Consider the following 23,580-nt stretch of genomic DNA (forward strand, 5'->3'; position numbering starts at 1 on the left):
TCACCCTTTGTGTGCGTGTGTGCTTTCCCCCTCCTCCATGAATTTTCCTTTCTTGCCCAGTTCCTCGCCGAAAAGAAAATGTCACCATCAGTGAACCAGGCAAAAGAAAGCCTGGAGCAGAAGCACAAAGTCACAAGGACCCCACAAAAGCAGACTGAATTTCCTTACTGCCTGGTGCTGGGGGGGGGGGGTTATCTAAAGGATCTCCTGTATGCCTGTGTTAATGGATATTAATTGGTATTCCTTTTGCATCACTTTGTGCTCTTGGACCTGGAGGCAGACTGTCAACTTGTTTTTAAGCCTCTCTTGGGCCCATTTCATATTTTTACTGGAGCGACACGCTTGCCACTTCAGCATGGCAGATCTCAGCCCATTTTTAGCAGTAAAACAAAATGGAGCTGTTGGGCCTTATCCATTATGCAACAGCATTTTTTGACTAACAGTCAAGTTTATTTTGAAACTTAATCTTCCTTTTTCTTCGTGAAGGGAGCTAAGCACGACTGTAAACTAACCGGTCGCGCCATCCCAACGATGCATCCTGTGACAGAATGTAAAATCAACTTTAAATACTTGAAAAATGTTTGCATTTTCTGCCTGCAGGTCTTCATACCCAGCTGATTTTTAAAGACTCGGGAGACATTGACACAGTTTTTGAGGATGTATAATGTGAATTCTCAATGCACTGTAAGATTACTTACTCCAGCTTATTGGCTGAATGAGTTTGATCCAAAGATAATAGTTATTCAGTACGATATTATGGTAGAGCCTAGCACCCCAGAGCTTATTCAAAAGCAGGCAGATCGTAGTCCGTGCAGAATCCCCATTGAGATGCTTGCACAGAGAAACAGGCATCTGCCAGAGTTCTGGCGCTGCTTGCGGCCAAGACTGCATGTGCTGCTTCTCTGTCCCCATTGTGGGGAAAGCAAAGCCAGGAAACAATCAACCTTCCTCGCTTGGAGTCCAGGACTTGAAGTTCCAAGCCAGCAGCCGGCGTTTCATGCTAATACTGTTTCTTCACTCTCCCCATTGAGAGCAACAAGCTCTAGGAGTGAGGTGCCACTCCTGGCGGCCTCAGCCTGGGCAGCCCAACTTCCAGGCATGCCGCCCTGCTTGCTTTTGAGGCAGTAATCCCTTCTCTGCTCAGGGAGATGCAAGTGAGGGTGAAGTCACCGGTATCCCTGCCAGGAGAGGAGACAAAAAGAAGGCGGAACGAACGGTGTGAGGCAGATTTATTGAAAGGATAATATCCAAGTTCCCCAAGGCATTTTGAACTTAGACCTTCTTCAGTCAGTATATGAATACAGTGGTACCTCGGGTTACATACACTTCAGGTTACATACGCTTCAGGTTACAGACGCCACTAACCCAGAAATATTACCTCGGGTTAAGAACTTTGCTTCAGGATGAGAACAGAAACCATGCCACTGCGGCGCGGCGGTAGTGGGAGGCCCCATTAGCTAAAGTGGTGCTTCAGGTTAAGAACAGTTTCAGGTTAAGAACGGAACTCCAGAACGAATTAAGTACTTAACCCGAGGTACCACTGTACTGCAATGTAGGCAGCAAGTGTGTTTTCTCCACCGTTTCCTTAACAGAACAAATGAGCAACTTCACTGCTTGTGTGGTTCTGGTTTCCGGAATGTAAAGAGAGCTGGTTTCTCAAATGCTAAAAGATGGCTTCATCCCCCTTGGAGATTTGGGGGTGGGGAGCAGGGAGCTATACCCATTTGTGTGTGTCTGTCTTGTGTGTCTGGTGCAGTACTGCTGGAAGAAGTCCTAGTGTTCAAACCAAAGGCCCAGTCCCCTCATTGCTGGGCACATGGCACAACCCAATCGATCCCTAAATATGCTATGATTGGAGCAAAGCTCCAACGCCACAAGTGAAACAGAATATATACAGCTTCTCAAGGACCAATGGTCCATAGTAGTTTGGGGCATTTGACTGTAACGAATAAAGAAGTGCACGTTGTACCTGGTTTGCCAGTTGATTGCTAAGCTGAAACGGCCTTCTCATCTTGCAAACAACTGGTAGCATTGCAGAGAAGGCTTAACCTAAAGCATGGGCAGGAGAAAAGATTGCCCAAAGTGGAAATGTATTGCAGAGTGAGAACTCCAGTTAAGACTCAGAACCTGCACGGGAAGTATTTGTGTGTAGTGTGAGTTTTTCTAGTTAGATGTGACTAAGTCTGTGTCTGTTTGCTTGTGTTCTTGTTCTCCCCCCACCCCACCCCCCACTCCTTCCCAGGGAGCTAAAAGAGAAGATTCAGCCCGAAATTTTAGAGTTGATCAAGCAGCAGCGTCTTAATCGTCTTGTTGAGGGAACCTGCTTTAGGAAACTCAACAGTCGGCGGCGGCAAGGTACTAACCAGATTTCTTTTTCCTGCCTCTTTCTCCTTTGCTCCTTGGTTTTTATTGACCACTATAAAAATAACCTTTATTGTTTTGTTAGGGAGCTTTCAGACATGATGGAAAGAGTGCCTTTTAGCCTTTAAAACGTCGCTTCTGTGTGTGTTCAATGCAGCATAAAATTGGGGGAGAGCCACTGATACACTGAGGATGGACCTAGATATTATGGCAGATGCAAAGGGAGACCTTTTAGAAATGGCAGTGCCATGTTGGTTTGTTTCATCAAGTGGCAGCCCGTAAGGTGGCGTGATTGAATAGGAAACCCTGCGATATGACGAAATCAAAACACAGGTTTGAATACCTGTAAATTGACTGGCAGAATCCGAGATCTGGGAGAAGAAACAATGGAAGAAGATTGGAAAAAGTTTAAGGACTATCTACAAAAACAGTACAAATTGTATGAATGTTAAGAAATTGCACGATTGAGAAAAATATGGTTCCAGTAACTCGACTGAAAGATATAAAAAATTAAGTGATATGTATGAAAAGGTCGAAACTTAAAGTAATATTATGTTTAATTTAAGGTACAACTAATTGACAAAAATTACTTGAAGTCTAGAAATATAACATTTGAGAGGTATAAAATAAGAACTGAAACAAGGTAATAAATTGCTGTTAGTTTTATCACAGAGAATGCAGGGTAGGGAGATGTGAGGAAGTCCAGTTAGTTACACAAAAAAAGTGTGATAGACAGTTATGTTTTTTCTTTTCTATATTGTTTGTTGGTGTAAATGTATGTTTTTGTTTGTTTGTTTGTTATCTTTTTGGTGAAGGGATTTTATGTGTTTGGTATGTGATTTTCTATTCTATGTCTGAAAACTTAATAAAATATTTATAAAAAAAATAAATAAATTGGTGGGGGTTTTCTGAGGCCTGGCAGGGCTTCTAATTCGGCCCACAAGGCTGCGTTCCCAAACACCTCCCCACAGCTGTTGTCATGTGTGAGATAAAGATGTGGTCAGGATGGGCTACCCCAGGGAATTTTCCTTGGATTCAGATCCTGAGCATCCATTTTCAGTTTCTAAACACCAAGTTCCATGTTATCTCCTCAACCTTTTAGGAAAATGTGACATGCCCAATTCCCCCCCCCCCCCAGTTTCCCTATCAGACAAGTGATTTTTTAAAAGAAGCCCAAGCCCATACTGTTAGAAGTGTCTTAGCTTAAAACTACATAAGGCATGATTACTTAAAGCAAATATTTCTGTTGAGTTGGCCTGGTGTGTTTCTTTACAGGAATTTGGGGCAGGTATTAAGTCCCAGTTTAGATCCTTCTGTCATTCTGCCTAGAATTATTTCACCCTTTCTCACTGTCTGCCTTCAGTGTCACAATCCATTAAGATCATGTGCACATTTTCTGCTTATTCTGAAACCAAGGAAACTGCCACTCAATCTGCCTGACATAAAAAGCCTCCTTAGATTTCTGGCACATCTGCCCACTTATGAATAAGTGTTTCCTCTTTCTTGTGCTAATCACATGAGGGCCATTTCATGTGAAGGCTTTAACATAGCCATTTTGTGGGGGGTTTATCACGCATCATATTTTTCAAGGGTTATGGATGCTTGACAAAATATGTAGCATAGTAAAAAAATCTTAGCAAATTAATATGTGAAGCTGGTAGTTGCCACAAGCAGTGGGAAGCAAACAATCTAAAAATACAGTGGTGCCTCGCAAGACGAAATTAATCCGTTCCGTGAGTCTCTTCGTCTAGCGGTTTCTTCGTCTTGCGAAGCAACCCTATTAGCGGCTTAGCAGATTAGCGCTATTAGCAGTTTAGCGGCTATTAAAGGCTTAGCGGCTATTAAAGGCTTAGCGGATTAGCGGCTAAAAGGCTATTAGCGGCTTAGCGGGTTAGAAAAAGGGGGAGGGGAAAAAATCACAAGACTCGCAAGACTTTTTCGTTTTGCGAAGCAAGCCCATAGGGAAATTCGTCTTGCGAAGCGCATCAAAAAACGGAAAACCCTTTCGTCTAGCGGGTTTTTCGTCTTGCGAGGCATTCGTCTTGCGAGGTACCACTGTACTCTTAAGATAAATAAGAGCTAAATTTTGTGACAGATTAGTTTTGTTACTGGATATCTTATTTGCTTCACTCTAGTTATCAGAGCCAAAGGGAAACACCCAAAAATATCCAACCTTTTTCTCTGGAGAATAGGTTTGCTTCATTCAAACCATCAGGCAACCTGTGCAGTTGGAATCGCTGTTTTAGCCAGCTAAGAGCAAACTGCCTTAAAAAAATATCCACTTAGAATCATAGAATTGTAGAGTTGGAAGGGATCCTAAGGGTCATCTAGTCCAACCCCATGCAATGTAGGAACATTATTCTATAATAAACATTTATATAAGCATAAACATTAAATGAACATTTATATGTTTATTAAATGGTGGTGCTTTGGGTAAAGAGCCCTGTTAGGAGGGAATTGTCTGGCATTGACCTCGTAAACTCATGACTGCGGCGGCCTGAACCTGCCAACAAATACTATTACCAGAAGCAACTCTTGATAAACCCTTTTAAGAACAATTATAGAGGGAGAAGATGAAGCTGGCAAGAGATGCAAATTCATGTGGCATCTTAATAAAAGCTTGCAGTGCAAAATAGGGACCTAAGAATCACAGTTGGGGGTGGAGAAGGGTCCCTCCAGATATTGGTTGGCAATGCTGCAGTCACGTGTTTTATTTCTGGATTACATTCTCTGGTTTGCTGCAATACAGATTAATGATCCTTACCGGCATTTTATTTCATCAGATAAATTTTGGTATTGCCGCCTTTCGCCAAACCACAAAGTCCTACATTATGGAGATTTGGAGGAGAGTCCCCAGGGAGAAGTTCCACATGATTCATTGCAGGATAAGTGTAAGTAACTGAAATGTCGCAACTCCTGTGTTTGTTTCCTTTTTCATTGCTTTGTGATGTAAAATGAGAAGATGTAAGAAAATGGAGAGGAGGAAAGGGCAGAGAAGGGTTTGGCAGGTGATTGGATCCTTAGATCTTTTTTGCTTTCTCCCCTAAAACCCCAAACCCTTTTTCAGCTCAACGTTGTTGAATGTTACAGCACTTAATTCCTTCTCCTCTGCTAGCTTCCAATTAGAATCCTTCCTTTAGGGACTTCTCTCAGCCCTCTTACTACAGACTGGGTCTGTTTCATCAGGTTCATTAGCCAAGAAGTTGGCTCGTGGCAATTTTGAACATAAGGAGGAAGCACCAAACAAGAAAAGGATGAAGAAAGCCACACTTCCTGTTCTTCTGCATTAAATATTAGGGATAGTCCTTTTTAAAATGAAGACAAAACAATTTATTTGCAATCCCTCTACTGAACACTGAAAGCAGCGTATAAATGCTATTATAAAGTTGTGCTGTACTTTTAATTTTTCTCTTCCACAAGCAGGGATTTTTCTTCACTAATTAGTATTTTATTTTATGAGTTTTCACAGAATATATTTGACCGGAATGCAACACAACAGTACAATCTCCATATATTTTCTGCCAGGTTAACTTACCGTATTTTTTGCACCATAACACTCACTTTTTTCCTCCTAGAAAGTAAGGGGAAATGTCTGTGCGTGTTATGGAGGGAATGCCTACGGGTGGCATGCCTACGGATTTTCCTCCTCTAAAAACTACGTGCGTGTTATGGTCGGGTGCGTGTTATAGAGCGAAAAATACGGTAATTTCTCTTAAAATCCACTGCTGGCTCACTTCTTGCCAGCCCCAATGTTTGCTTTAGCTGTTCCTCTGACTTTCTTCATTCTGTTCTTATGTTCTTTACACTGTTTCCCAGAAGTCTTTTTCTTTTCATACAAACCATGCCTGGCAAGTCTGTGCTTTGATTCATTTTTCTTTGCATAGTCAAGGGGATCATAGATCATGCCAAAGCCTGTTGTCTTCCCACCTCCAAAATGAGTCCTTAAGCCAAAGACGAAAATGACATCTGGGGTTGTCTTGTACATTTTGGGCGACTTTTCGCAGATTTCAGTTTTGGGAACAGTGGCCTTTCCAGGATGAAGAACATCTATCACCATTTGCTTACGCTGAAGCAGCCTGTTGGTCATGAACTTCATTGTTCAGATGGTGACCATGTTGTTCATCTTGGTGGCGTCTCCCATAATTAGTATTTTTTAAAATAGAATTTGATTGTTCTCTGATAGCTAAACCCTAGCATGCAATTTTAAGCACTACTTGTTGGGGAGGGGTTATTTAAAAAACACTCAAACAGAGCATTCAGTGACTAGACAAATGTCAGAGGTAATAAGCTTGAAATATGTTTGTCCCCTGAGGAAAATGCCCGGGGTTTCCTTCACACCAGTTGGCTGAAAGATACAGAGATAAGGACCTCAGCAGAGTGTCTTAACAGCACCAGTTTATAGTCAGACTCGCTTATTTTCATTGCTTCACAGATTGGCCTCACGGCTGTTCCAGGCTTTTTATTGCAATCCTTCATCAGAATCTAGGACAAGGTTTCTTATCACTTCACTAAGGCTCTGGCGCCGAGAGGAGCTGCTTACTTCTCCTTGTGCTCAGAGAAATGATATCGAATGCTAGAGTGGAATGAAAGATGATGATGAGGCAGTCAGTCTTGAATAACTTTGAAATGTGTCTTTGATAGCTGAACTCACTCATCCAGCCCAGACTTCTATTAACTGTGAAAGCATGCTGTGCTAATGTAAGTCCATGCTGAAAAATTTTTGAAATGCCTAGCCAGATTGCTACTGACATTCCACTTCTAGGTAGAGCTATCGTCAATCCAAAATAGGACTAAAGCCCATAAAGGGCGAGATTCCATGGAAGCCACCTCTCTTATTGTTGGCACCTGTCTGTCTCAAGAGACAATGGAGTGTGCCTCTCGGGCAGAAGACAAGCTGCTACATTAGCAGCACCAAAGTGACCTCCTTGGGGTGCAAGCCTGGGCAGTGTGGCTGGAGGTCCTGAGCTGCCCAGACGACAAGACCCCCCTCTTGGCCTCACTGATGTGGTCCAAAGGAAAGCTAGAATAATAGTTGGCACCAGCTTGACTCCAGGAGTTGTTCATATATATGGCATTGTTTGAGTACAGTGGTACCTCGCAAGACGAATGCCTCGCAAGACGAATAACGCGCAAGACGAAAGAGTTTTCCGTTTTTTGAGTCGTTCCGCAAGACGAATTTCCCTATGGGCTTGCTTCACAAGACGAAACATCTTGCGAGTTTGTTTCCTTTTTCTTAAAGCCGCTAAGCCGTTAATAGCCGCTAAGCCGTTAATAGCCGCTAAGCCGCTAATAGCCGTGCTTCGCAAGACGAAAAAACCGCAAGACGAAGAGACTCGCGGAAAGGATTAATTTCGTCTTGTGAGGCACCACTGTACAGTGAGAAGGGAAACACACTAAAAGGAAAGCAATTGCCAGTTTTAAACCTCTCAGCTGCCTTGTGTGTGAGAGATAAAAGATGCAAAGCCCTCAAATATTCCATGGGTAAAGGTAAAGGGACCCCTGACCATTAGGTCCAGTCATGACCGATTGGGGTTGCGGCACTCATCTCGCTTTATTGGCCGAGGGAGCCGGCGTACAGCTTCCAGGTCCTGTGGCCAGCTTGACTAAGCTGCTTCTGGCAAACCAGAGCAGCACACGGAAAGGCCGTTTATCTTCCCGCCGGAGTGGTACCTATTGATCTACTTGCACTTTGAAGTGCTTTCGAACTGCTAGGTGGGCAGGAGCAGGGACCGAGCAATGGGAGCTCACCCCGTCACGGGGATTCAAACCGCGACCTTCTGATCAGCAAGTCCTAGGCTCTGTGGTTTAACCCACAGCGCCACCCGCGTCCCAGCACCACGGTTACCTTCCTACATGGTTACCTTCCTACAATCTTGTGTTTCATTCTCGGTATCCTGCATCTTAAGCGTGACTGATGTTCCAGATTCAGTGCTGTAATTTAGAAGAGATTAGCATAGATGTGCAGCACATATCAACCGAACTTAGCATTCACTAGCTGAGCAAGCTAACTGACCGGCTTCTCTTCGTCTTAAAAATACTGTAAACATAGCTCAGTGTGAAGTGTGCGGGCAAAGGGGGCTGCAGAATAGGACAGAGGAGGAGGCATGGGAATGGAGGGGATCTGTGTGCAAGGGAAAGTTTAAGAAAGCAAGGAGAAAAGTGGATGGGGAAAGGCAGTGAAGGTGAAAACAGAGGTTGAGTAAAAGAAAGGATTAGGAGGCATGGGAATGGGGTGGAAGGTGAAAGCAGGGGCATAAAAGGTTCTGCAGAACAGGAGAGAATGGTGGCTTCGTAGGTGACAAGGATGCTTGGTAGTTGCAATGGGGAGGAGGAGGAAGATGCTGGAGGCTCCCATAGCTGATTTGTGGGCAGATGGATGCACAAAAGGAGGGAGGTGAGCTTTGGACATCAAGGTGACGGTGAAAGTGAATATAAAGCAGCAACAGAAGAGACATGGCTTTGGAAATGGGGCTGGAAAGATGAATCACAAGCTTAGTAGTAGCAGGGGGTGGGAAGGGGAGCTCTGTGGGGCTGGTGGGGGGGGGGACTGGCAGGAGGGTTGTTGAGTGGGATGAGCAGGGACCCAGGCCATAGTAGTAGAATCTTTTCTGGGTTGTTCATTATTATGCATTTTTAAGGGCATTAAGTTTGCTAGATGTCCCATGCAGAACCAGCTTTGGCCCTAGTGGTCAAGAGGGATTTATTCCTTTAATTAGAATCGTTCTTTATTTTATGCATACAGAACTCCATTCCATAGCTTAGAAGGCAATTCTCTAGTCTTTGTTCTTCTGGAAGCTTTGTACGGTGGAGCTGTTCAGTGAGTTGTGCCCCTGGTGTTCTCACTGGCCACTTTTCTGGACAAACAGTGACATGTCTGGCCTTTGGTGTGGGTACTCTTTATTAGGAGAGCGCCTTCTGTCATGAAAGAATGCAGAAAGGGGGGGGGAGTTTGCAGAAAGGAAAACAGAAAAGACGGGAGATTTTAAAAGACAAGTCTTGACTTTAAGGCCCCATGAATAAGTTTTGTGTGCTGAGGGCTACTATACAAAGAAATGCCATTAATAATACCTTTAACCTTTGTCATTTCAAGCAAGATATAACAGCTTGTTGCCTGGATAGAGAACTGACAAAATAAAATATGTCTCTGCTGAGTCTTGCTCAAACAGAAGAGGGGATAGATGCTTACCTTCCGCCATATGAAGCCTTTCCAAATAAAATTTATAGATTGCAAGGGAGTTTGACACAGCCTTTCCACATTAGTCTGCGAAACACATAGGCAGGTGGTTGTTGTTGTTGTTGTTGTTGTAGTAATATTTTGCCTCAAATTGGCTTGCATTTGAAGCCATGAATGTTGTTTCTCTGAGTTAATTCATTTGAGCATGCTTATTTCCCCCAGCCTCGATTGTTGCCTGTTTTTGTGAGGGCTTCAGTACAAACCTAGACATGGGAGTTGTGCCACTGCAAGCCTTTGCAAAGTGTATTGAACCACCGTCCTCTGGCATGTGGACTGGGAGTGGGGGGAGCCTCTGGGTGTGGGAATTGGCAAGGATGATTCTGGTGAGGTCTGAAAGTTACTCCAGTGGGAAATGCAGCTCTTTGCCCTGCAGGAGTAGATTCAGTGATGGAGGGTTGGTTAAAACAAAATTAAAATAAATAAAATTTAAAAATTCCTTAGAGAGGAAGATGGCTGCGTTTCATAGATACCAGATGGAAACTACCTATGACAAGCAACATAACTACACACGCGTGTAGACATGTAACATTTAGACAGGATTCCTATCCTCACGTTTTGGGAGTAGGACCCAATCTGATTCTCTTGGATCCATTTCAAGCAGGTATTTGGTCTGGTTTGGGGACTGAGAGAACCTTAGTTCCCCTGTGTGGTGGCCTGTGTCAGGAGGAGAGTGTCTCCTGTTGACACTCCTTGACCTCTCAACAGCTTTTGATACCATCAGTCATTGTATTTTTCTAGAGCAGCTTTCTGAGTTGGGAGCAAGAGCCCTGAGCAAGATAAAGCGAATAATAATAATAATAATAATAATAATAATAATAATAATAATACTGCTCTACTACAAGGGGCAGTCATGAAAGATTTCCCCTGACGTACTTTGTGTGGACTGAGACAAACGAAATGGGGCACAGTTATTATTCCTTCTCTACATAGCTACCAGCAAGAGTCAAACACTTCTTCCAGTGCTTTATGCAGCTGTGGAGACCTCGTCTGTAGAAGTGGGCAGGTTGTGTCACAAGCCACGACTTGACCTCAGAAATCTGCATTTCATTGTCTGGAAAAAGCTTGCCCTTCAAAAATAACTTCATTTTAATGTTTTTTTTAAAAAGTTGTCTATCATATGTTATCCTTGTAAACCGCTTCAGAGTTTCTTTTATGTGAAATGATACATAAATTGAATAAATACAATCTCATCTTTCTGGCTCCTTTCTCGCATTGGATGCTGGAAGATGGTAGAAGGGATGTCACTTCTGACATAGCGCTTTTCTCTTGCCTCTTGTTTCATGCCACAGTTTTTTCACACCTTGGAATATCTCTCTCACCCCCTCTTTTTCTTTTGCTGCAGTGCCCGTGGCAGACATAAAAGCAGTTGTGACAGGGAAGGACTGCCCTCACATGAAGGAGAAAGGAGCAAAACAAAACAAGGTATCATTTTGAATAAAACGCAACGACTTCTTAGTTAGAAAACTCTGCATTTGACAGAATAGCACATTTGTTAATTCTGCTTCAGAGAATTTGTGAAATTCGTTTTGAGGTTTTTATTTTTAACTTCTTCCATGACAGAGGTTTGAAGCAGGTAGCTATACTTAAAAAACACACCATATGAATCCAACAGAATAACATCTTTACATAAGTAGAAAACACAGTATTATTAAAACCATTCTATGAATGCCCAATTTAAGCCAAGTGAAATGGAAGCGCCATATAGCAGTCCCTGAAGCTCAGCTTTTAACAAGCCCCCAGAAGGAAAGCAATTCCATAGCTGTGAGACAGTTCCTGGACAGACGATGTTTTAAGTGCCCTGGATGCTAAACTGGAATTGCCCAGAGAACACTGGTCTGGGAGACACTCTCCTCCCCATGTTTTCCTATTCTGGGCATCCACACAGATATACAGTGGTACCTCAGGTTACAGACGCTTCAGGTTACACACTCCGCTAGCCCAGAAATAGTGCTTCAGGTTAAGAACTTTGCTTCAGGATAAGTACAGAAATTGTGCTCTGGCGGCGCAGCAGCAGCAGGAGGCCCCATTAGCTAAAGTGGTGCTTCAGGTTAAGAACAGTTTCAGGTTAAGAGTGGACCTCAGGAACGAATTAAGTACGTAACCAGAGGTACCACTGTACACTCAAAGCATGCTTTCAAGAGCAGCTTTCCCAATGGGCAAATGGGAGGGTTTCCCTTCTAGGTGATGGGGAGAAGAAGAACCCAGATGTAACAAAAATAAGGGCTGGCATTTTCATGATGACGACATAGTGTGAGCCCTGCATAAAAGCTGTGTGCGCAAGCATCTGAGATTGCACAATAAACCCATGTCTAGAAGCACCAATGGGTATGTAGGGGAGCTTGTTCCCTCCACGGGAGTGAATGGAGGAGCCGTTCCAGTTGCAGGTTGCCCTGGAAAGAGGTGACAGGCTCTTCTTCCTATGTGAAAAGTACTTGGGTTCACATTCCCCCAAGTTTCACAGCGGATTAGAACTTCCAAAGGATATTTTCATCCTTCTGCCCTTCATTATGCATAGCAACTGCTCTGGTGTTTATGCATTGGCAGAGCAGAAGTGACAGAATGCTGCTGCCGCAAGCAAAGAATAGATTTGGCAGAATGTCCTTACCGGTGGTTTCATCATCTCTCCCTTTGCCAGCATACAGCTTCCATCCTTCCAGAGGGATCGCTTAGCAATAAATAAGCGCAATGTTGTTTGGGTACTCAATGTCAAGGCTATCTGGAATAGCTTGATGGGACACAATCTAATTCACTCGTTTTTCTGTCTGCCGGTCTTCGAAATTGGCTTTAATTCTAAGTGGTCCCACTGTAAATGTCATTTTCATTATTTTCTTGTATTATCTGAATACGTTGTGTGCAAAAAAACAAAACAATACAACCCACAGAACAAAAAGCAATCCTGGTATTGCTTTAATAAGCCTTTAAATCAAAGATGTCCAAGGGAATCTTGACTACAGGTTCTAATAATAATAATAATAATAATAATAATAATAATAATAATAATAATAATAATAATAATTCTATCCTGCCTTTTCCCCTGACAGGGATTCAAGGCAGATTATATATAAAATAGAAGCAATTGAAAACATAGGTGGGGCTTTAAAGGTCAAAACCAGCACCTTAAACCTGACCCTGTACTCCACTGGGAGCCAGTGCAGCTGGTAAAGCACTGGATGAATGTGATCCTGCGACGAGAACTCCATAAGGAGCCTCGCCGCGGCATTCTGCACCCACTGGAGTTTCTGAGTCAGCTTTAAGGGCAGCCCTTAATTACAGTCATACCTCGGGTTGAAGTAGGTTCAAATTAACCCGGAAGTAACGGAGTGCGTTACTTCTGGTTTTCGCCACATGCGCAGACGCTCAGAATGACGTCACATGCATGCACGGAAGCGGCGAAACGTGACACGCACAGTCGCGTGTTACATTTACTTCAGGATGCGAACGGGGCTCCAGAATGGATCCCGTTCGTATCCAGAGGTACCACTGTACAGTAATCAAGCCTGGAGGTGACCATCGCATGGATCACTGTGGCCAGATCAGGGCGAGAAAGGTAAGGGACCAACTGCTTGATACAGCAGTTACCTGTTTGTGAGTTACCTGCACGTCCAGTTGCCTCCTCACAGCCAGATGGGGGTGAGGTGCTCCCAAGCCCAAGGCTTCCTGCCTCTCATTCACATGGTGCTGTGCTCAATAATTCGCCATGTGGTGGGACAGACACCTTTACACCAGTGTTGCTTCAGCTTACTGGGGAAGGGCAACTTAAGGAGGGTGGTGAGGTCAGTGGGTGCACTGGGGAGAGCGCCTGATGGGTTCTGCTGGTGAGTTGAACCTCGCTGACACGCTGTGCCACCCCAGCCTTGTCCAGGCAGGCTGCTCTGTCCACCTAAAAGAACCATTACTGGTTACACTATGAATTATCACAGTGTGTGAACCAAGCCTAGGAAACTTGTTAAACTCATATTAGGCCCCTTTTCTGGTAAATATTTCTTTGTCTCTTTTCAGGAGGTGCTTGAGCTCGCATTCTCCATCTTGTACGATTCCAATGGACAACTAAATTTCATTGCTCCTGACAAGCATGAGGTAAATCGTGTGTGGTTCTATTTGTGTATTAAAAAGAAAAAGAGAGATTACCTTGTTGAATTACTTTGGTCAGCAGTGGACAGTTTTAAGAATTCCTGAAGAACCAACTAAGACTATGTTGTGGTTTTTCCACAGATCTCCAAGATGCTCTTTAGCTGATCATGGGTACTTTGGTTATAGCCAATCCTTGTATGTTCTAAGACAAACTTGTTCCAAGCAAAAATGTTCCAAAAAGGTCCATAAAGCAGCTGTGAGCTTCTCTCTGGCAGCCTGCGCATTCACACTAAACCGTGATTTGCACAAACCAGCCACGGTCTACCTTCCTAAAGGCAGGTGGCGAAGAGATTGAGGGCTCACCTTCTCTCCCCAAGATGTCCTCACTTACCATCTTGGCTGCCACCGAGTGTCCTGATTTATTACTTCCTCAGTTTGGTCCCAGACTTAGCTGAAGAAAGAGAAGAAACAGTGTCGCACCTGGTCAAGACTGAACTGCTGTTTTGTTTGATACAGCCCTTTTTGAGATCCTCTTATTAGAAAACGTAAATATAACAGTGGAAGCCACGTTCAGGGAAGTGCAGAGGCAAAATCAAAGAGGACTTCCTCTAGTGGGCTAGTCTTTGTTGAGGTGGAGTCCACAATCCTTCACCCAAAGCACCTCTTTTTATTTGACTCCCATGCTATTTACAGTGAATTCCAGCCAAAGACTTTCAAGAACTCTTCTTTAACTACAGTGTGGACGATTTCTTCTAAAATAATGTGTATAGAGCACATTCTGTTGGGCTTTGTCCTCTTTCATCCCTCGTCATGTTCATATAACGATTTTTTCATCCCCCACCCAGCCTGCCATTGCACACCGTGAGCTCTAGCTTATTTTTAAGCTCAGCCTTATTTTGTAACACACGGTCAGCTAAATTTAAAATTCATCTTTCAGCATGGAATCTAAGAGAATCCTTTATATGATAAAAACACTGCTATGGCTCATTTCATTTTCCACTTGTAAACTAGGACACAGGCCAGTATGATTGAAATCTTTATTTTTAGACAGCTCCATTCAAGCACTTTTGTTCACAGTTGCATAAACGGTTTTTAGTAAGAAATTTGAGTGGCTGATGGAATAGGATTTGATGGTTGTTCATGAAATCCCCTAGGACGGCTGCTGATTTAAAACAGTTGTTTAGCCCGTGTTTATCTGGAACTGTCAGCTTCAGGGTGATGCTGCAGTTCTCCATTATTGTTTTTAAAGGAGGGAAAATGTTTGTTTTGTATTCACAGCTGAACCCAGCATCCAGAGTGTAGCTTTTAAAGGTTCAGCGACACTGACGTAATTCTGATTCTTAAAACAGTCAGGGCAATGCAAGACCTCACAATTCCCAAAATAGAGCCAATGACATAATCTACAGAATTTATATTGGTATCATGTATTACTAATTATACGGTTTTGCATCTACTTTCCATTTGCATTCATCATTTTCCATCATTTTTCATAATATGGATGGATAAATACACACACACCCAAATGAAGAAATAGTGCGCTAGTTTTGATGCGGTTTTGACTCTCGGAAGGTCGCGGTTTGAATCCCCGCGACGGAGTGAGCTCCTGTTGCTCGGTCCCTGCTCCTGGCAACCTAGCAGTTCGGAAGCATGTCCAAGTGCAAGTAGATAAATAGGTACCACTCCGGCAGGAAGGTAAACAGTATTTCCGTGCACTGCTCTAGTTTCGCCAGAAGCGGCTTAGTCATGCTGGCCACATGACCCAGAAAAACTGTCTGCGGACAAACACCAGCTCCCTCAGCCAGTAAAGCGAGATGAGCGCCACAACCCCAGAGTTGTTCGCGACTGGACTTAATGGTCAGTTTACCTTGTTTCAAGTCGCAACTGGACTTAACGGTGCTTACCTTTTTCTTTTTCTTTTTCTTTTTTTGATGAAATAGCATATCAGGCTTCTGCTTAAAATGATGAACCTTCCCAGGTTAGTTGCCCCAGATTTATTTTGATGAACAAGCGAATCCAAAGCTAAAGCTAGTTCTGCAATAAGAAAAGAGGCGCTGGATAATAATAATAATAATAATAATAATAATAATAATAATAATATATGTCAAGTCAATTCTTCCACAAAAGAAAGGAAGTGAGAGGTGCTTGATGATGATGATGATGATGATAATAATAATAATAATAATATATGTCAAGTCAATTCTTCCACAAAAGAAAGAAAGTGAAGTGGCCAGCATGGGATGGTTAGACCACAGCATGTCTTCCCTGCCAGAGGCTGGATGCAGAGGGTTTTTTGCATCTTCCCTACAAGAAGTTAGTCCCAGGAGGTGAATTAACATCCCCAGAATTATTTCACTGTTGTTCTGATCCATTGAGAACTTTGGACGTTTCCCAGTTGTGGATCTTCCACTGTCATGTCTTTGATGGCAAGTGACGCATTTTCCCCAAACTGAGAATGATATATTAGCTCCAGATAGAAATACATTTCACATGCATCTATGCCACAGCTGAAATGTGTGAGGTGCTGTCTTAGAAACACAAGTCACCTTTACCTTCTTCCCTACTTTGGTGTAACATCTGAAGCTGCCCTGAGAAAAGTAACTTAGCTGCATAATAACCTAAGATAGTATTTTTATCTTAGGTGGTGTTGAGGGATGAGTGTTCAGACCCCTGGACACTCACTTGTGGGGTGCCTCATGGTTCTGCCCTCTCCCCCATGCTTTTTAACATCTAAATGAAGCCACTGGGAGAGATCATCAGGGGGTTTGGGCTGGGTGTTCATCCATATGCCAATGATACCCAGCTCTTTCTTAAATTGGAACCAGTGAGGGAGGTGAATGTCCTTGTGTTAGTGTCTGGAGATGGTTGGAAGATGGATTGTGCCTAATGGATTGAGGCTGAATCCTGACACGACAGAAGTACTGTTGGGGGGGCAGGGGGTTGTCCCTGGTCCTGAATGAGATAACTGTGCCCCTAAAGGACCAGGTGCGCAGCCTGGGAGTCATTTTGGACTCACTACTGTCCATGGAGGCACAGGTCTATTCTATGTCCAGGGCAGCTGTCTTCCAGCTGTATCTGGTACCCCAGCCAAGACCTTGCCTGCGCACTGTTTCGACAGAGTGGGACATGCTTGGACTACAGCAATGCGCTCTATGTGGCACTACCTTTGAAGGCAACTCAGAAACTACAACCAATCCAGAACGTAGCTGCCAGACTGATGACTGGGAGTGGCTGCCAGGACCCTATAACACTGGTCCTAAAAGATTTACATTGGCTCCCAGTATGTTTCCAAGCACAATTCAGTTGGTCAGGAACTTTAAAACCCGAAAAGGTTGTGGCCCTGTATACCTGAATGTCTCAGACACGGAGGTCCAGCGCCGAGGGCCTTCTGGCAGTTCCCTCACTGCAAGAAGTGAAGTTACAGGAAACCAGGCAAAGGGCCTTCTCAGTAGTAGTGCCTGCCTTGTGGAATGCCCTCCCATCATATGTCAAGGAGGTAAAGAACTACACAACTTTCTGAAAACACCTGAAGGCAGCCTTTTGTTGGGAAGTTTTTTTATGTTTTATGTTTTACTGTGTTTTTATTATGTTGGAAGCTACCCGGAGGGGCTGGGGCAACCCAGTCAGATGGCAATGGTATAAGTAATTAATAATAATTAGCATCCCCATTGTCATCGTCGTCATCATCCTTTCTCTTGTAGGCCCAGACTGCCAAAATGTTTGCAACACAGAGCTTCTGCTCTTTATTTATACGTTCTGACTGCAATGAATATGGCATGCTTTTGCAGACTGATGCACTTATGCAAGGCAGAATAACGCAGCTCTTCCTTCCCTTTCTCCCCCCTTCCCTTCTAGTACTGTGTGTGGACAGATGGCCTAAATGCCCTTCTCGGAAAGGATATGATGAGTGAACTGACGCGTAATGACTTGGACACTCTGCTCAGTATGGAGATAAAGCTTCGCCTCCTGGATCTGGAAAACATACAGATCCCAGATGCTCCCCCTCCCATTCCAAAGGAACCCAGCAACTATGACTTTGTATATGACTGTAACTAAAGCTACTCACACTGCTGAGACTTGCAATCTAAACTGGAAGTGCTATAACTGGAGAGTTGTTTGGTTTTTCTAAAGAAGAGAACAATATATGCACATTGGACTTCATTTTTTTGGAGGGGGGGATGCAAAACATTTATTTCCTCTTGCTTTCTTCCCTTTGGCACCGTCCTCCCCGCTGCTAATGAAAAACACTGCTTTGCATTAACTTCTCCTTGCCACTGGGCAAGATCTGGTGAACATTCCAACCTGAAAGGCGAACCAAGAGGAACTTCCTTGTTTTCTGAAATGCTGGGATACACATTCCAAACACAAGGACAAAACGCACAACCCCCAGACTACGGCCAGCATTGCAAATGCTTTAACTGGAAGCAGAGAAGAGGAAAGTCTTCTGCAAGTGGAGGAGGGCAAGAGGTCTCTTTTCATGGAGTCAGCTAAAGAGGTGACCAAAAATGAAAACGAAGATGATTCACTGCTTTCAGCTTCTACACCATTTGTCATGTCCCTTAACACCAGCACCCTCCCCATTTGTGCTACATCACGTAACTGTTTCTTAAGACGATGAGTCTACAGGTCTTTGCTGGAAACGTTTCTAACCCAATATCTCCCCCACGTGATTTCCACACTTTCAACGAAGCCACTTGCTGTTTTGTGTCCCTATTGTGTACTTATATATCACAAAAAAGGTTGTCCAGAGCGGGATTGTGGTTATTTTGTGTGCAAATGCGGCAGACGCCATAGATACTGAAAAGTGCTATGTATTCAGGTTTCCGTATAGACATGTGATTTCCAAGGGATTTGGTTTTGTACAAAACATCAGAACAATTGTTTTTGCCAAATATATATTTAATTAATTAATTAAATATATATTTAATTGTTAATTTCCGTTTGGTTCCTGGAACATTTGCCCTTGGAGATAAAATATGAACCAACATTCCCATCAGAATTGCTGTTGAATAAAATTGGACTTGTGCTGATTCTTGGAATTCTGTCTTTATTCTAAGATTCTTGTACATTCTCATTTCTGACTATTCTGCTCCTTGTGGGTGGAAGGCAGGACAAGTGTGAGTTGGGAGAAAAGCATCCTGCTGTTACAACTGGCTTGAAAGAAATAGCTATAGTCTCCACAACTGTTACCTGTAGAATAATTGAGCTGGAAAGGGACCATCAGGACATCCCGACCTCAAAACTGGACCATGCAGCTGCCAGCCCCACACAGAGGAACCTACGTAATCCAGCCAAGCAATCCAGATGCCCCGTGTGGTGCTAGCAGGTCTATAGCTATAGACAATGTATGAAAGTAAACCAAGGCTGAGGAACCCTTTTTTAATGTGAAAAGGCAGCATTCCTTCAATAGTGATTTCTTGGGGAAGGGTACCCCTGAGTCACTCCATTTCTGTCTCTGCCACTACCTTCTGCCTTCCCCCATTGGCACAATTAGGCTTTGGGAGGAAGCTCCCATTGTCTTTTTTTTTTAAAGATTTTTATTGAAGTTTCACAAATTATATAATAACAAACAAGACAATAATACAAAGAAACAAAGAAACAAAAACAAGTATAATTTCAATCCCTTATTTTCTTGTAACTTACTTCCCCGACTTCCTCATACCTCCCCTTTCTGTATTCCAATTTCCAATTATTAATTCAGCAAATCCTCTCCCTTGTTATCCATTTACATTTTTAGACTTTCTTTTCTTTTTACTTAATCATTACAGCTAGAAACCACGTAATTTCTAAACCCACATCATTCTAACATTCAATAATTTTACAATGTTTCCTAAGATAGTCCTTAAACTTCTTCCAGTCTTCTTCCGCTGTCTCTCTTCCCTGGTCTTGGATTCTGCCGGTCATCTCTGCCAGTCCCATATAGTCTATCACCTTCATCTGCCATTCTTCCAAGGTGGGTAGATCTTGTAACTTCCAATAGGAAGCTCCCATTGTCACCAGTAGGAGGCTTTCTTAAAAGCCCAATTGTTGCGCAGGGTTGGGGAGTTTCATTGAAACGGCAGCATGCGGGGAAGGGAGGATGAACACACAGCAATAAGACTTGGGGAAAGGCTCTCATAGTCACCTAAGAAAAGGAGTCATTCAGCTGTGCCCAAGCATAAAGGTGAGTTGAGAAATGGCCTGGGAATATCCTAAAGGGGATTTTGCTGAATATAATTCCATTTCCATGGCATCCAGCACCTCCCTGTTGGGTCTGTTCTGTGTTGCTTTGGTTTCCCCTTTTTTGAGCCAATGTATTATTTTAGTATTATTGCCTGGTACATTATGTTGCTGCCTTTTGTTTTATCAGTTTTGTTCTGTACTGTTGTTTGCTCAATGATTCTACTGATTGTATTGTAAGCTGTTGTGAGGTGTGTGTGTGTGTGTGTGTGTTAAGAAAAACAGGAGATTTTTTTTTGAATAAAATCCACACATTCCCGAACCTCAATACCTTTTTTTAAAAAGGAAATAGATTGCTGCGTAAATACACGCACCTGTATGTTCAGAAAACTAGAAAGCAGTAACACCTCCCTGGTGTACAGTCCATTTTTAACTTTCAAAGCATTATATTTTATTCATACTTGAATAGGCACATCTGATAAAAATGAGCATCAAAGCCTGGTGTAAGTTATCTGGGTTTAGCAGTTCTTTAAAATATATATATATATATATATATATATATATATATATATATATATATATGCTTTCGTAGATTTTCACGGGTACAGGAATGCAGGTTTTGGTGTCTTCGGGTGTCTTCCCGTGTAAGAGTCGGGGTGTCTGGGCGACGTTTCTCAGAAAAACTCTTCACAAGCTCAAGAGGTCAAGACACGAAAGCTTTACCACTAATCTACACTTAATGACCCACCCAGTGGTTTTCAGAATATCACTCATGAAATCACTCAAGATATCCCTCAAGTAATTAAGGAACAAAAGAAGAAAAGGCACACTAATCTAGGAACTTCCTCTCTGCCCAGAACGTTGGAGGCTATACACCACACCCCTCAACAGTATTTATAGGAACTCAAACACCAGATTCTGCTCTGTTCCAGTAACAAGAAGCCGAAAGCTCCAGCCTGAAGATGACGAGTGAGACCTCGTCGAAACGTCGCCCAGACACCCCGACTCTTACACGGGAAGACACCCGAAGACACCAAAACCTGCATATATATATATATATATATATATATGCTTTCGTAGATTTTCATAAATATATATATTTATTAACCGACCAATCAAATCACATCACATAAATTCCGAATTACAAAACTGAATTTTAAATTTTTGTTGAGGGGACCCATATTTCAAGATCCGAAGGGGGATTCTGATCATCTTCTTGCTACTGCGTTCATATCCAAATCAGTCCAAATAAAGTTCATAATTCTATCCAGTCTTATCTTGCTGTTTCCACATCTCATCTTGTTCGTATATTTTTTATTTTTTATTTAAGATCTCTTCTGATAATCTCCCTAAGCAGAAAAACACCAATTATATCCTGTGTGGATTTTTCCGTTCGTCCAATCCTCATATCGAGATGGTTTCCATATATCATCACTTTCATAAATAACATCACTCTTTCCATCATTAATCTCAGGATCTGTCGTTCTTAAGTCCCACTGAGGAGTCTCACCCACAATATAAACACAGCTCTTTTCCTCCTCCCAGACTCAAGTCCTCCGACAGAGCTTGCCAATAGTATGGTGACGGTATTTTTAACCGCGTCATTCCAGAGCTCTTAAACCTTCCACGCGCTTCTTAAAACGTGCTTTGGTTAGAAAATTTATCTCCACACAGTCGTAAATCCACAGCTTAAGTCATTAAAACGGCATTTCTGACTTGTGAGGGGGGGGATTCTTGTTTAATCACATAGAGGAAAGAAAGGAAAGTTCCCCCCTCCCCCATCCAGTCCCTTTGCCATACCGAGTCTTGGCATATCTTCTCATGATTGATTCTTGTTCCTCCGACTCGTCTTGTTTATCAGAGAACTCTTCAGTTAGCAGTCTTTACTCCCCCTCCTTCCTTGAAATATGTGCATTCACTTCTTCCTAATTGTTCCTTTTGAAGTTCTTGCAGGTAGCGGCGCGGATCAGAGACAGCGTCCAGGAGCACCGAGATCCACAGGAGGGCATTCTGCCTAGTGCTCCCATCCCCACAAATTCGGGGGTGGTGTAGGGCACAGCAGGCAAGGGCAGCCCCCCCCCCCAATCTTGGTGGGGTAGGGAGGCTATTTACTCCCATCACAGCCTCCTAATTACCCCCTGTGGGTCGGAGACATGTTATTGTCAGCCGTCTTCCGATGCGCCCCTAGTGGCCCCCTAGCTTTAGCAGTTCTTAGGTGTTAGTGTACCAGGTTCAACATGTGTGTGAGATGACAACACTTATCACCAACCGTTGTCAAGCGAATGTGTGCAGAGATTCTCTTCTGTGCTCCTTGCATGTGGTCAGGCTGTGTGTGTTGTCTTGTGTTTTAAGAGGACAGAAAGCTGGGCTTTGGTTTTGCCACAGTGTCAGATTGTACCAGATTTAATCTTTTGACATACAGACTTCTTTTAGCATACATGGGGTGAGGTGAGCTAAGATGCATTTTGCTTCTAAAAGCTTCCACGGGCCGGATTCAGTTGCTGAGATGAAAAGGAATCGTTCTAGCAAACGAATACGGAATTGCATTCTGAAATTTTAATGTAGCTAATACATTTTTTTCTCCCTTGGAGGTGATTGGTATGCCCTACAGAATGATCAAACAGATGTGGAAGAGCACAATGAATGGAAATGAATGATTCATGGCAGATTTCTGGATATTAAGTGACTACCACATCACGAAATTGAATGTTTTCTGTGGCATGTCGCCTGCCTACTGAGAGAGGGGACTGAAGGCTTCTCTGTTCCCGTACTTTACCTGATGAGCAATCAGGTTGTGTTATGTGTGATATTGCACTAGGAACAAAGATTTATATATAGAATTGGCACTACAGCTTATTGTTCGTGGTTATATTCTCTCTAGGGAATACCAGGAGCTAAAGAATAGAATACTCTACTGCTTTAAACCCTCTGTGATGTGTTTATCCTGGCCATGGCAGTAAACAATTCCAGGTAGGTGACGCCATGCACATGCCCAAAGTTTTCTGCAAAAAAGGGAACATTTCACAAGCAAGCCCAGCAGTCACTCTCACAACTGAGAAGGTCATGAGGCTCCATGCCATCCTAGAAGCAGTACCATAAGGCCATAAAGTCGGAGACCAATAACCTACAAATATCTGCATGCAGGTAAGAAAGAGGCTGGACGGAAAACCAAACCACATGAGTCTGTCTAAGGCAGGACAGATAGAAGTCTAGCTACCTGCTTCTGTATGATTCTAATTGAAATTCAGTCTCCTTCAGGCTATGCTTAGCACCCCACAGGTCTTCAACCTGGATGGGCTAGCACAGGCTGTTGGGGAAGCTAGAAAAACCTTTCATGAGATTACGATGTGCTAAAAAGCCCTGAAAATGCCAGAAGTATGTGCATCTTTGCTAGAAAGCCACAGCGCTGTCAGGATCCAGACAAAAAGGAGAAAGGATTGGTAGGGAAGCCACCTAGATGCTTTTTCATGGTACCCGGAACCCCATATCACAGTTCCACAATTAATTTTCAGGTTCTTTGTATGTAATTGGGGCTTTATGCAAAGCATGGGAGGGGATCATAGATCACACACCCTGCATGCACACACATGTGCAAGAATCAAGCAAGAGCTGCTTGTGTTTTCCTCTCACCCGTGGAATAAATGCATAAGATCCCTCTTCTCATTAAATCCAGACATGTGTAGAGATTGCACACAAGTATTCTTCTTTCACCATTTTCAGTCGAATAATTTAACAATTTTAAAAATCTATTTAAAAAT

The 23,580-nt window shown here is 43.1% G+C and overlaps 1 protein-coding gene, 1 long non-coding RNA gene and 1 pseudogene across 10 annotated transcripts in view; 2 read left to right on the forward strand and 1 right to left on the reverse strand.

Annotated features, from left to right (window-relative positions):
- Window positions 1-18,570, forward strand: part of ELMO1 (engulfment and cell motility 1) — a 334,285-nt gene extending 315,715 nt beyond the window's left edge. For all 8 annotated transcript variants that reach the window (XM_082192827.1, XM_082192825.1, XM_082192826.1 and 5 more), the window contains 5 exons: window positions 2,243-2,355; window positions 5,145-5,252; window positions 10,938-11,017; window positions 13,595-13,672; window positions 17,519-18,570. In XM_082192827.1, coding sequence (XP_082048953.1) covers window positions 2,243-2,355; window positions 5,145-5,252; window positions 10,938-11,017; window positions 13,595-13,672; window positions 17,519-17,719 — 580 coding nt within the window. In that variant the 3' untranslated portion in view covers window positions 17,720-18,570. The remainder of the gene's footprint in view (window positions 1-2,242; window positions 2,356-5,144; window positions 5,253-10,937; window positions 11,018-13,594; window positions 13,673-17,518) is intronic.
- LOC309515238 (small ribosomal subunit protein eS24 pseudogene) lies at window positions 5,818-6,517 on the reverse strand (annotated as a pseudogene). The gene is made up of 2 exons (XR_014224573.1): window positions 6,063-6,517; window positions 5,818-5,891 (listed from the first exon to the last, which is right to left on the reverse strand). The product of XR_014224573.1 is annotated as a small ribosomal subunit protein eS24 pseudogene (transcript).
- A 1,172-nt stretch (window positions 18,571-19,742) lies between the features above and the next one.
- Window positions 19,743-22,673, forward strand: LOC309515292. Its single transcript, XR_014212402.1, has 2 exons — window positions 19,743-19,826; window positions 22,414-22,673. It is a non-coding gene; the product is annotated as an uncharacterized lncRNA (long non-coding RNA).
- The last annotated feature ends 907 nt before the right edge of the window (window positions 22,674-23,580 follow it).

The sequence above is a fragment of the Podarcis vaucheri genome, assembly GCF_965113315.1.
Source record: "Podarcis vaucheri genome assembly, chromosome: 12".
NCBI lineage: Eukaryota > Metazoa > Chordata > Lepidosauria > Squamata > Lacertidae > Podarcis > Podarcis vaucheri.